General features: G+C 38.5%; 1 protein-coding gene across 1 annotated transcript; it reads left to right on the plus strand.

Annotated features, from left to right (window-relative positions):
* The first annotated feature begins 226 nt into the window (after positions 1-226).
* On the plus strand, positions 227-12,334 carry LOC145770466 (nuclear pore complex protein Nup93-like). Its single transcript, XM_082582124.1, has 19 exons — positions 227-463; positions 1,238-1,364; positions 2,162-2,256; positions 2,469-2,657; positions 3,453-3,569; positions 4,003-4,139; positions 4,802-4,904; positions 5,320-5,460; positions 6,254-6,377; positions 6,583-6,659; positions 6,944-7,072; positions 7,414-7,589; positions 8,057-8,213; positions 8,536-8,652; positions 9,004-9,101; positions 9,866-9,965; positions 10,360-10,506; positions 11,424-11,563; positions 12,021-12,334. Exons 1-19 carry the CDS (start codon positions 299-301, stop codon positions 12,151-12,153), a joined length of 2,472 nt encoding a protein of 823 aa, XP_082438250.1. The 5' UTR covers positions 227-298; the 3' UTR covers positions 12,154-12,334.
* Positions 12,335-12,633: the final 299 nt, after the last annotated feature.

Below are 12,633 nucleotides of genomic sequence, written 5' to 3' on the forward strand. Positions count from 1 at the left end.
AGGGGTATCATCAGAAGGTCCTTATTCAAATAGAATTGTTTTTTAATTCTATTTGAATAAGGACATTCTGATAATCCCTTTTTTAGGGTGAAACAGGGTGTAGAGTATACTATATACTACTATAGAATAGTAACTATATTTGATGTAATTCGCTCTGCTTGGCATTGAGCACTTTTTGTAGTATAAATACATTTATTGTTTATATTACTTATGTATTCACAGTACTTGGCTAATTTTGTGTGAATGTAAATAAGTCTGATCGAGCTCATAGTTGACACACGGAATAGAGTTTGGTGACATGTCTGGCATTGGATTCGATGACCTTCTTCAGCAAGCTGAACAGCTCAGTACAGGACTTGACGGTGGGGAGGAACGACCAAGATTGCAAAGAAACATTCAGCAAGTCATTGTAGCCGGACAACGTCTGTGTTCAAAGACACCTGCAGTGCAAGATAATGCTCGAGTGTGTAATATGTTACAACATATTCGAATCAATGCTATAGGCCTAACCTACCTATTGATACATAGCATCTTTTACTATTCATCTGATCTGGATGTAATACTTGTTTATACACATCTGATGTTTTTTTTCACTTGACCTAGTGCAACTTAATGTAAAACAACAGTAAGATGTAGCATGTAGCGGAATGGCCCGTTTCGGTGAGTCCGATTCGGTGAGTTCGATCCCTTAACGGGGGATTTTTTAATTTTTTTTTTTAAATTATCGGGTACCGTAGCCTAATTATCATTGCCGTTTTAGGGTTAGAGGTTAGGAACTCACCGAATCGGACTAACCGAATCGGACTCACCGAATAGTAGCAGACCCAGCATGTAGATTGTAGATTATTTTACAAGAACCACATTGATATACTGGATTTTGGTGCCAAAATTTTGCAAAAATGTCTGCTTTGCTGATCGTTGTTCATTAGACTTTTAGTGACGAATTGTATAAGCAATAAGATTGTCTTATTGTTTAATGGTCTAGCTGCCTATTAGAATTTTGTTCTTGTGTCTGAAATATAATTTTACAGGGAGTTATGTATAGGATATTTTTCTAAAAGGTTAATTCCCTTTAATATTACTGCATTTATTATCACCAGGCGAAGAATTAGAAGTATATTAAAATTCAAAGTACGGTATACCTTGGCTTTCTACTGGATCAAATTGAAAAGTGTTGGCAATTAGTTTTTCTGTTTGGTTTGTGGTTGTCTTGCTATACAATTTGTTCTTCTTGCAGATTAAAGCTTCTTTGTTGTTGAGTTCTCAAGGAAAAGATGTCCCAGATGTTTCCGATCGTTTGAAAGCTTTAACATCTTCACAAGGCTTTGAACCTCTTGAGGCTGTATCCGACACTGATATTGAAGGTTAGAACTTCTGACTCTTGCAGCAAACAAAAGTATAGTTGTCAACTTTTTTATGCGTTGCACTGAACATTGCTACTGCATAATCAGATCTTTCCCACATTGTTTTGTTTATGTTTCTTACAACTTTTCAACTATTAGAAACCTGGTTTGAGTTTGACGCCTTTTGATGGTGGCTGCCTCCTTTAGATTAGGGTGCGACTGTTTCAGTGCACACAGCCTAGAGTTCCAGCTGCAAGTCGATTTTCATGCGGCCTATTTACGGCGTAGAAAAAAACTGATAACTCCCAACGGCAATGCACTGTATTTCATTGTCTCATATGTTTGCAGTCGTATATGAAAGACGCCGGAGTATAACGCGCTGTTTTTTTTAGTTTCAGCAGATATTTGTGTTGGCTAATTGTTACAAAATTATTCAGCTTCTTTTTATACAGTGCTTATAACCAGGGATGTGGGATCGAAACGCTTTTGGCAGGTTTATAGTTTGCTGAACCGAGCCCGTCATGTTAAACTCCTGTAGCTTTTGCTTGTAATTATTCAATTTTTTTTTTGATGTAACAGCAGGGAGCACATCAGCACAACGTTGTATAGTTCTCAATTTTTCCGCGTAAGTCCGTAATGACTCAATTAGCTATGCCAATATTAGTTAAAATAAAATCTTAATTGATACAATGTATTCTAATAGCAATTATATAATAAAGTCTATTTATAGCTACAATGCTACATTGTATAGAAAGATCATTACAAACATCATTACTGTAAACAAACAACATTACCGGACACCGGTGCTCGCTTTTCAGGGTTTTTGCGTAATGAACGTGAAAATGCAATTCTGGCGGTTGTAGAAGAACAGAAGCAAAAGACGTTTGAAAAAGTTGAAAAGCAACATTGGCAGGTGTGTCGGCTTTGGAGTTTTGTAAAAATATTAAAAATAGATCTTTTGGATACACGAAAAAATATTAAATTTATTGTGTTGTTTAATGTGAAAAAATAGTACCGTGCTGACCTGTTTTGATCAGTGATTGGAATGTTTGATTTAAAGCCATTGAAGCAATCGCCAGAAATGACATTTTTTGAAAAAACGTATTCTCAAAATTTGTGTTTTAGTCACGGTTGAATGATTGGGAGAACGAAAAGCAGACAATTCTTAACAAACTGATTGGAAGCGATGGAACACTGAACTTCACACAAGAGATATCTGAACACATTTCATCGAGTTATTATAATAACAACGCTCCCGATGTTGTCAACCCCAGGAGTTTGATGGATTCATGGGAATTAGCTTATGCTAGACAGGTATTGACTGGCTTGAACAGGTTTACAGTCTCTTGTGATTGTGATCATCTCACTGCAAGTTGGTGCCCGTAGCGATCTATATTTACGAGCCTAGAGGTCGCCATGGTGGATGCTTTTAAGAAACAGCGATGCTTTCAAATCAACGATCATGAATTATAAACTGCTCAAAAGTTTTGAGTCAAAACTCACTCGTTGTTTTCAGTTCAGAGTGGCAGAAATGTTTTGCAGCAATTAATTTTTATTTTAGGCTTAGTTAATAGAAATGTATCAATGTCGATATTACACAGTTACACCCGGCTGTGTTTGCCGACACTGCTATCGGGCTTTTGTAGCGTTGCAAAGAAAGAATTTTTAACAAGAAAGCTTTTAGTAAGTTTGGCTACTAGTTTGTAATTTTTGTAGTTGGAAACCCTAGCAGTGATTATGCCTAGCCATGATTGCATGGGTCTATTGCCAATTTTCGATTATTTAATTTGTAAAGTTTTTTTTGACTTCGACCTCGTTAGTGTGATGTGATTCTAATTTTCCAAAACGCCTGAGATTTTGCATTCCATTTCTTGCAAGCATACTGCCTCCATTAACTCTTCATCTTACTCGATGCTTTTGTTTCCAGCTCTGTTTCCAACAACGCTTTGCTTGCATTAGACTTGAGTTTTTAAAATCAATGTACAATTGTACATGGTAACCACACACTGCATGTGCCTCGCGCCGACATTTTCAAAAGTATTTTCTTGCGTGTGGTGTGTGGATTAAATTAAATATATAAAAGTGTTAAGGTAATTTTGAATATTTCAGGTTCACATATTTAATGATCGGTTGATTGAAGGAGGGATCGCATTAAACCTTGCAGAACTTTGCAAAACTGCCGCCGAAAAAATGAAAGACCCGACTTTGGTTTCTGTTTGGAAGCTTGTAAGTGATATGCGACAGCAAGGCGTGTGACGAACTGACTCTGATAAATCTTCAAAGTAGCTACTTACATGTATTTTATTATCAAAGACGTCGGTTGGTTACTGTTTCTAATATTGCAAAAGTACGATGGCATACTAAATTGCCAGCTCCAAGCACCAAACCTCAGCAGGTTGTTTCGCCGATGCAAGTACGCGATGTTCGTCATGTTTGTGAATTTACAATAATTATGGTTCCCAGTTAAAACAAGCGTTTATTGCAAGCAGCATGAAGTTTTAAATGTATAAATTGAAAACATGGGTTGGGCGACCTAAATTGAGAACACATGATCTTGATATTATTATTACTTATATTGCAAAGCAATGCTGCCAGTTCAGATTAATTACGTTCTTCAGCGCATCTTGAGTTATAATTTGTTGACTCTCATTCATCCCAGGTTGCTAGCTTGACGCAAGCGCCACTTGATGTTAGCCAAGGGACATTAAATCGCCGAACTTCGAAATCCGTCTTGAAAGCACTGGTAACGCAAGCCCGCAAGCATTTGGAGGAAAGTTATGTTGAGCATATGCAAAAGTAAGTCGGTTTTTTTCTGATATATGCCGCGCACCCACTTCTAACGCTTGCATACATTTGAAGCAGTTTTGTCATATTTGCAGTATCTTCTGTTACATTCAGCTATTCCATCGTTGCACACTCAAGTCGTTATTCTCGTTATTCTTACCTTTCACTCTCGTGACGTTGTAAGACCTGTGTCCAGTATTGGCGCAGACTTACCTTATGATCATTTTCCGCCCTCGTACCTCATCATATAGTTGTCGTATTCACGCAATGTGATCACCGTATGACTGAGGAGACTTTACTTTAGCATCCCTGCAATTGCATTGGGGGGAGTGGAAGCGATCGTGCTCCCTCAAGGTGGAATCGAGGTGCTTAAGAGATGGAGATCGAATCCCTTAAGGTGCTTACCTCCACAAGCTCCATTCCATATGCCTCGCGATAGTGACTGACATGACACTCGTCACGTCTTCCCTTCACGCGGACACGTTTTGGTCCAGGCGAAGGAAGATGCTGCGTGATCCGAGATGTGACAAATTAATTATCTCTCTGTGTACAAGATAATCGTGCTGATATGGAAGTTTATGCGTTAATTGATGTTTTGTAAATTTATCATTATTTTATAAAACATCTTTAATGTGTATGGTGATGTCAACAATTAACTTGAATCATTTGCTCAGTTGCGTCTACTCTCGCCCCCACATTGCCCAGCGTGGAGGAATTCCTGGAAGGCTTCATTTGGTTAAAAGTTTCTTAAAAGTTCAACCTGTCAACACGATCCAGGTCTGAGAAAGTTTGAACTTGACATATCTGATAAAATTAAAACAAGCTGATCACGTTTCACGACAGCGTCATAACAGCGTCTACCTGCCTCAGCGTTACATCACCATAAATATTTAACTGGATAATGTTTAAAAGGTGAAATGTCTTGAAAAACTTAAGATAATGTGGAAGCAACTTTGTGAAAAGTTTTTATAGAGTTAATCTTTTAGTGTCTCCTGCAAATATGAGTTTAATTCTTGAATTTTTGCAATGCGTTTGCTAGTTTATGTTTCTACGGTTATTGATGATCCCAGACAGCACAATCCGTCACTTTTACATTGATTCAAGGTCTGCAGACGTTAAATAAATGTAAAAATGACGGATTTTGCTGTCTGGATATAGACTGTGCTTCGAAGTAAACCTGTCGTTTATCCAGGGCTACGACGACGGCGAGATAGATGGCGCCCCTTTGTGGGGTGTCATATATTATTGTTTACGTTGCGGGGATCTGGATGCTGCGATGGAGGTCGCCCAACTACACGAACACGTCATACCAGAGTTTTGCAACTGGTTGCAGGTGATGTTGGAAACATTATTCTTACAATGGGTCATTTCATGACAATCCAACAAAACAGACAATACCTCAAACACCAATCTTTTCGGTTTGGTTAAAACTTGTCACTAACGATGCTTGTAGATAAAAACTTCTTGGTCATAGGTTGAATTGACATAGAACGACCCCAATAGCAATTGATTTTTTGCTTCCGTCTCAAGCATGGCACTAGTTTTACAACCAGCCATGATAGTTTTAGCTCTACTTGTACACACATAGTATACTAGTATATACATTTTGCAGTAAAATTGCTGGAAGCATCTGCTGCTCAATGTTTATGCTTAATTTGTAGAAGCAATTTGATACAGAGTAGAAGCTAACAAAATAAATTATTTAAAAAATGACGGAAATTAAACACCTTAATCAAGCTGACGAGCAGCAGAGGAGAACAATCCAGAGTGCAGCATGTCATTTGCACTTTCAAACAACTTACTTAACGAATACTAAGCCATTTATAGTGAAGTAAATTTCGCTTCCACATTTACATCTATGCTTGTCACCTGCAGATCAGTCCTAATGTAGGATTAGCAATATAATTTGGATTATCCTTCATTTCATAGCGATGAAATGCCTCCGAAGTTTTTGCCAAATATTTTATGGTATTTCAAATATAAAGCGTGTACGATTGGCCTCCGTACTGCTATCTCTTGGTTCACAGATTGATGTTCGATGAATAATTTACTGGATTAGTGGTCGTCAATTGAAGGTTTATCTTCCATTTCTGCAAAGCGTCGTGTTTTCATCTCTATATTTTCAGGAATACTCACAAGATGGAGTTCGCCGGCTTTCTTCCGCATCGGAGAATAGGATGAGGATTCAATATAAGCGAGCTATCAGAGCGTCTTCGGATCCGTTCAAGACAGCTGTGTACTGCATTGTCGGTGCGTGGTGCGCGTTGTACGAGATCAACTGTGTTCATTGGTTTAGATAGGCTCAAGTTGTACCTGGCCATCTTCAGCACAAAGTCAAATTAATCATAATCCGTAAAGGGAATTTGGAAAATAGTCTTACTTTGAGTTGAAACAATCTTTCACGAATTCAATGCTTGTTACTAAATATTTCTAAGCGACATGTTTTACACGACAGGGCACTGTGACGTCACTGACGTGCACGCTGAAGTTGCGCATAAAGCCGAAGACTATCTCTGGTTAAAGTTGTGTCAGGTAGGCTGTGTTCATGCCCTAGCTGCTTTTAAACAAATGATTTAATGAATGAATAGTTTTATTTAATTTTGATTTTTAAGTTGTTTAGTACAGTATTATATTTCAATCTGAAAGTTTGAAATTACATTTTTTTCTTGTGTTTAAAGATTTGAAAATAGCATTTGAAATATGAAGATTTTTAAGATGCTTTTTCCATGCCGCTGTTATATGCTTCGAGAAAATTGTCTCATTACTTACATCTTTTCATTTACTTCAATAAATGAAACCGCAAGAATTTATTTCAGGTTGTGATAGAGGACAAGGCGTCAGCTCACCCAGATGTTCTGACTTTGGCTCGATTGCAGACACTTCTCGTGGATGACTATGGAGAGAGCCACTTCAACGCCACCGCTTATCCACTGCTTTATTTCCAGGTTTTTTTAACGTTTTTTTTTGTTCTGCTTTTTCGTTTGTTCAGTTTTTCTTTCCTCATGCCAAAGTCATTTACGTGTAGATCTAACTCTCCTCGCTTCTGTAATTTCTAAGCGATCCTTTCCACACTTTGTTCTGTGTATTTAAAAAAGAGTCAGTGCTTCATTCCATTGTCAAAGTCAGTGCTTCATTCCATTGAGTTAATTGTTGCAAACGAGCTAAACTTTGAAAGTTTAGCTCGCTAGAGAAACACTCTCTGTCCACTGTATGATCACATGGCCCGCCTGGAAAAGTTTCTTAGCTTTCGAAGATTTGCATTTTAACACAGGCTTCATTCTATTAGATTTTGATGCTGACCTGCCAATTTGAATCTGCGCTGGAATTCCTCTCCCGGTTCGACACAATGCGTTGCCATGCCGCTCACGTAGCGCTCTCCCTCTACACCCAAAACCTCCTAATCATTCCATCATCCTTGCATGCTAAGATGCTCACTACAGAACCAAGCGATGAATGCCCTCTGTATGTTGTTTTGAATGTCACTGAACGAATGTTGCGTTGTTGCATCATAAGCGAATGAAAGTAACTGACTCCCAGGTTTAAAAAGAAATGAGTCAGCGCCGTTGTTTTTATTGATTTGGAAATTTGCTTCAGAAGGCATCTGCATGACGCTGTTTCCTTATAAGAAGATGCCTTCCATGTAGCTGTGTGTGGGTGGCTGTGGTTACACTTAAGGCTTTCACTTCAAGTTTTTATTGGTGTTAGTTTTACTCTATTTTGTTTTGCGGTATCAAACTGATGATACTCGCTCTAGTCTAGTCAGTCTGATCATGCTTGTGAAAGTTCTAATACTATTGACAATACCAAACCTCACCACAAATGACTGCATGAAAAAGCTATCGGGATAGGCCTAAAGTTTTGGCCCTAAACGAGATCAACCTTGTGGTGCAATGAAAAATTCTTTGTGTAAAACACGATATCAATTGCAGTACGAGCATCCACAGACTGAACCTCCCTCGTCTTATCATGATGTACACGAGAAAGTTCGAGCTAACCGATCCCAGAGAGGCGCTCAATTATTTCTTTCTACTCCGAGATATCCGAACCGACGGTCAATCCCTGCTGTCTCACTGTACAAGCGAGCTGGTCAGTTGACAAATACATGATGACGGTATAGTTTGGTGCATGATGATGTCTTTCCGTTTTTATTGTCGCGTTCTCACGGCATCATTTGATATTTTGGTTTCACGGCATCATGTGATATTATAGTTTCACGGCATCATGTGGTATTGTGGTTTCACGGCATCATGTTATATTATAGTTTCACGGCATCATGTGGTATTGTGGTTTCACAGCATCGTGTGATGGTATGGCCTCACGGAATTATGTGATATTTTAGTCTCACGGAATCATGTGATAATGTACAAAATATGTATCAGAATGGCGTTGATTATTGTGTCGACGGCAGGTACGTGAAACGGGCGAGTTTGAAATGTTGCTTGGGAAGTTAAACCCTGACGGAACCAGGAAGCCAGGAATTGTTGACAAATACTGCGGGAAAGATGCACTGCAGCTCATAGCTAAGGTTCGGTAACTTAATTATCATTACACGTTGTTAACGAAACAAATTCTGATTGTGAACCAAGCACCCGGTAAATGAACTGACTTGATGGAGAGGTACAATTTCGATCGTTTTATTCTTGTGACGACGTATCACTGAACGGCTAGCATCCTTTTCTTGGTGAATCTCTTCATGACAATGTTGTGTGTGGAAGTGAATATTTTTTTTGGCAATTCGCTTTTTTCATTTTTTATATGATGTTGCTTTTGATGTCACTGACTTGTTCTTCTAGGTTCGTACGATTTTTTTTCAAATGGTTTGACTTTAATAAATAAATTGGAAAATTAGGATCTCACTCCGTTTGTATTGTCACAGGTGGCTCAGGACACGGAGGAGAAGGGACTCCATGAAGATGCCATCTATCTTTATGATCTGTGTGGAAACCATGATCGTACTCTCGCTCTTCTTAACAGGTGATTTTCCAACCGAGCAAACAGTTACCCACCAGCTTTGTAGGCATATTTATTCTGTAAGATTCATAATATTGTAGTTTTTGTCGTATCATGATGATGATAATTTCGATCTTGTAAATGTCGTTAACGAATAATTTCCTGGTCGTCGTTCGTATGGCGTAAAAAAGGTTTGTGGTTAGCACAATGGAAGGACTTGAAGGCAGTTAGTTATCGAATCATTGAGGCTGCAGAGGCAAGTTATTCCAATAGGAAGGGAATGTATGGGGGAACCCAAAGATGATGTGTTGGCTGGTTGTTCCATCGCTTCACATCGGCACGCACCAGAGGCCTTCACTCTCCAACGATTCAAGCAAGCATTGAAACGTCTTTTTTCTGTTCTGATATGATTTAGTGTTACCTACTCCTCTCTTTGTAGTTCAAAACCCAATGGAAGAAAGATGGTAGGATAATACCAAATGGAACGAGGCGGGCTGTTATGCTTGGTGCAGTGCTTAGTTTCCCTTACCAGCCTTCCAAAATCTCCTGAAACAGATCTCATAATCTACTTTATATGTCCCATGGCTACATTGGTTACTATCATAGGTTATAAGGAATCAAGGCAGGTTAGGTTACTGTGAAATCAGTTATATGTTGTTTTTAATTTAAAGCTAATGAATTTGGGCGAATTGTGTTTGGAATGAAACAACACTCGAAGACGACGTGTAATTCCGTTGAATCTGTGTAACAGCTACGATTTCAACCTTTTTTTTTTATTATTTTTTCAGGCTTTTATGTACCGTCGTCAGTGGGTCTGACACTTCCTATCCTCATAGACTAAGACTGAAAACCTTGGCTTTGACAATAGCAGAAAGATATAGAAGTCAGGTTAGTACCTGTTTAATTTACTCCGACTGCTCAGATAAATCTTTCAACAGTTTGTTTTTAAAATCGTGCATTTGCATTCGAAAATGTAGATTTAAGACCGTGCTTAGCTTGATGAAAATCGCATCGTCATAGATTTTAACTCAGAAGCTTAATTCAGACTGTCGGAATGTCACGTGCGTAGAAAAATATTTTTGGTTTAAAAGAAGTCTCAAGCGAATTTTCTTTTTTTTTAATTGTTCGATATTCAATCGCACTTTCTCCTGAAAACAAGGTTCGTCCAGCAAGATAGATGTAAGCGACGATGATGTCAAGCTGTCATTTGTTGACGTCACAGATTGATTCAAAACAGTTTTAGTCACTTGTTTATTTTATTATAAGTTTACTCGGCTTTCAGGCATTGGAAAGTTCCCAATCACTGAGATCAACATTTCATTTGTTGCTGGATTTGATTTCATTTTTTGATCTCTATCATTCTGACCGAGTCGAACAATCGCTGGATGTGATCAAAGAGCTACAATTGCTGCCTTCAGTCACCGAACAGGTCACCTTTTCTTCATAGAGATTTTGTTACATGTTTTTAGCAGTAGGTTTCAATGTAACATAATTTTTGCAATTGAAGACTTGAGTTTAAAAACTAAGTCATATTTTGTAGAAATTGATTTATCACCAAAACTATTTTGTATAATGGATTCATGGTCAATGAATGTCCCCGCACAAAATTTGAATACCACTTAATTTCGCTATAACATTCGCTGGTGTTTCCATAGAAATTAAAAAAAAAAATAGCAACTTTGAAACAGCTTTTTCTCTAAAGTCGTATTTTGTGCTACCGTAGTTCTTTAAGTTTGGTTTTGAAATAGACCTACAAACGTTCATGCACAAAACGCTTGTTATGTCTGCCAGAGATATGAAGCATGAGCTCCGTGTTTACGGTTAGCTAGAGAAGTTAAATCGTGTTAGTTCACCTGTAACTTTTCCTCCGCCAGAATAAAAATGAAAGCTGTGAACACTTCGCATTTGCAGTTCTTGTTGTCAACACACAATATGCTTGTGGGACTCAACTTTGTGATACCGCTGCTGTGAGGTCACTTATCACCTTTTGTAGACCAAGTTGTAACACGCAGCTTTGTATGAGCATTGAGCAGCATATCTGTTTAGTGAAAATTTTCACGTGAAAGTTTGAATTTTGTCGTCTTTGGCTGCCCGAGGCATGAATCGTGAAATGCAAAATGCGAGAATCTCTTGACAAAATCTTTTACCTTGCGATATTATGCAATTATTCTTGACTGCTATAACAGCACATTGACTAAGATAACCGCATGGTTTTTTCGGTGCTTCGATGTAGTTTCCATATAAAGAAAGCTATTTGTTATATCTCCTGATGTGTACATGGAAAATGAATGTGGAGCTATGCCGAAATAAACTTGATTGATTGATTGTCAAAACAATATATTCCAGGTCCAGGCCAAAGTAACTGCTTTTAAATTATTCTCGGATGAAATTCGTCAGAACATTTCCAACATTCTCCTGGCAACGATGAACCTACTGGCTCGTCAGTGCAAGCAACAAGAGAACCTCAACAAGACTCTCGCTACCAAGTGAGTGTCTCATAGAGATAAATTTAACTTCAACAAATTGTTTTAGTTGTCGTAACTAGGGCTGTGGAATCGGGCGAAAAACATACGACTCCGGACACGCCAAATCCTTCCGACTCCACATCCCTGGTCGCAATAACGCGTTAGAAACATAATTATGATGAAAATGTAGTAGAGTTTTGTTTCAACGAATCAGAATATCTGCCAGTATTCAATCAGCTTGAAATTGCGCTGCTTGGATCCTGCGTCATGCTCGTGACGTTTCATCCACAAATAAAATTGCCTGCTTTTGACGTTTCCCGGTCATTTGACGTTAAAACGATGTAAAAAGACAACATAGGGTTGTGAGTTGTCTGCGTGGACGTTGAAATTATTTCAAAATTTTTGGAAATCTTTTCTAAAGTACAGTGTTTGCGTTGTCTGAAAAACTTTGGCTATTACCACTTCACCGACTTTGCAGGTCTGGTGATTCTGTATGTGCTGCCGCTCGACAACAAGCTCGGGCGCTGATAACATTTGCCGGGATGTTGCCTTATCATCTTCCTGGGGATACGACTGCGAGGCTCGTTCAGTTGGAGGTTCAGATGAATTGAAGCTGGCTCAAAGATATTTTATGCATTCATGTTCATTCAAGTTTGCGCGATATCAAATTTGTTTGAAAGCGTCTATGTACGTTGACTTAGACAAGTTTGGCGCACATCACGAAGTTGCGAAATAGATTTCAGCCCCTGTTTTGATACTGCTCGCCATTTTGAATAAAAACAGGTTTTTAAAGTTGTATGGATTCATTCATCACAATTGTAGCTTCGTCAGTACGGTACATAGGCCTATCTGCAACAGATAAATCAAATTAAAAAATAGCCTATTCTGATGAGATTTAATAAAACACTGGACAGTGAATTATGATGGGCTGTGCTGTTTGACGTTCACCACAATCACAGGCTGGTGAGTCACACAATCTCTAGGAAAACATTGTGTTTGAAGCGACCAGCACCAGTACGGAGGCGATTCAAAGTCACTCATTTTTTTTTCTTGGCAGGGCCGAGCCAGTTGGTTCATGAAACTTTAGACGA

The sequence above is a fragment of the Aplidium turbinatum genome, chromosome 5 (genome assembly GCF_918807975.1).
Source record: "Aplidium turbinatum chromosome 5, kaAplTurb1.1, whole genome shotgun sequence".
NCBI classification, from domain to species: domain Eukaryota; kingdom Metazoa; phylum Chordata; class Ascidiacea; order Aplousobranchia; family Polyclinidae; genus Aplidium; species Aplidium turbinatum.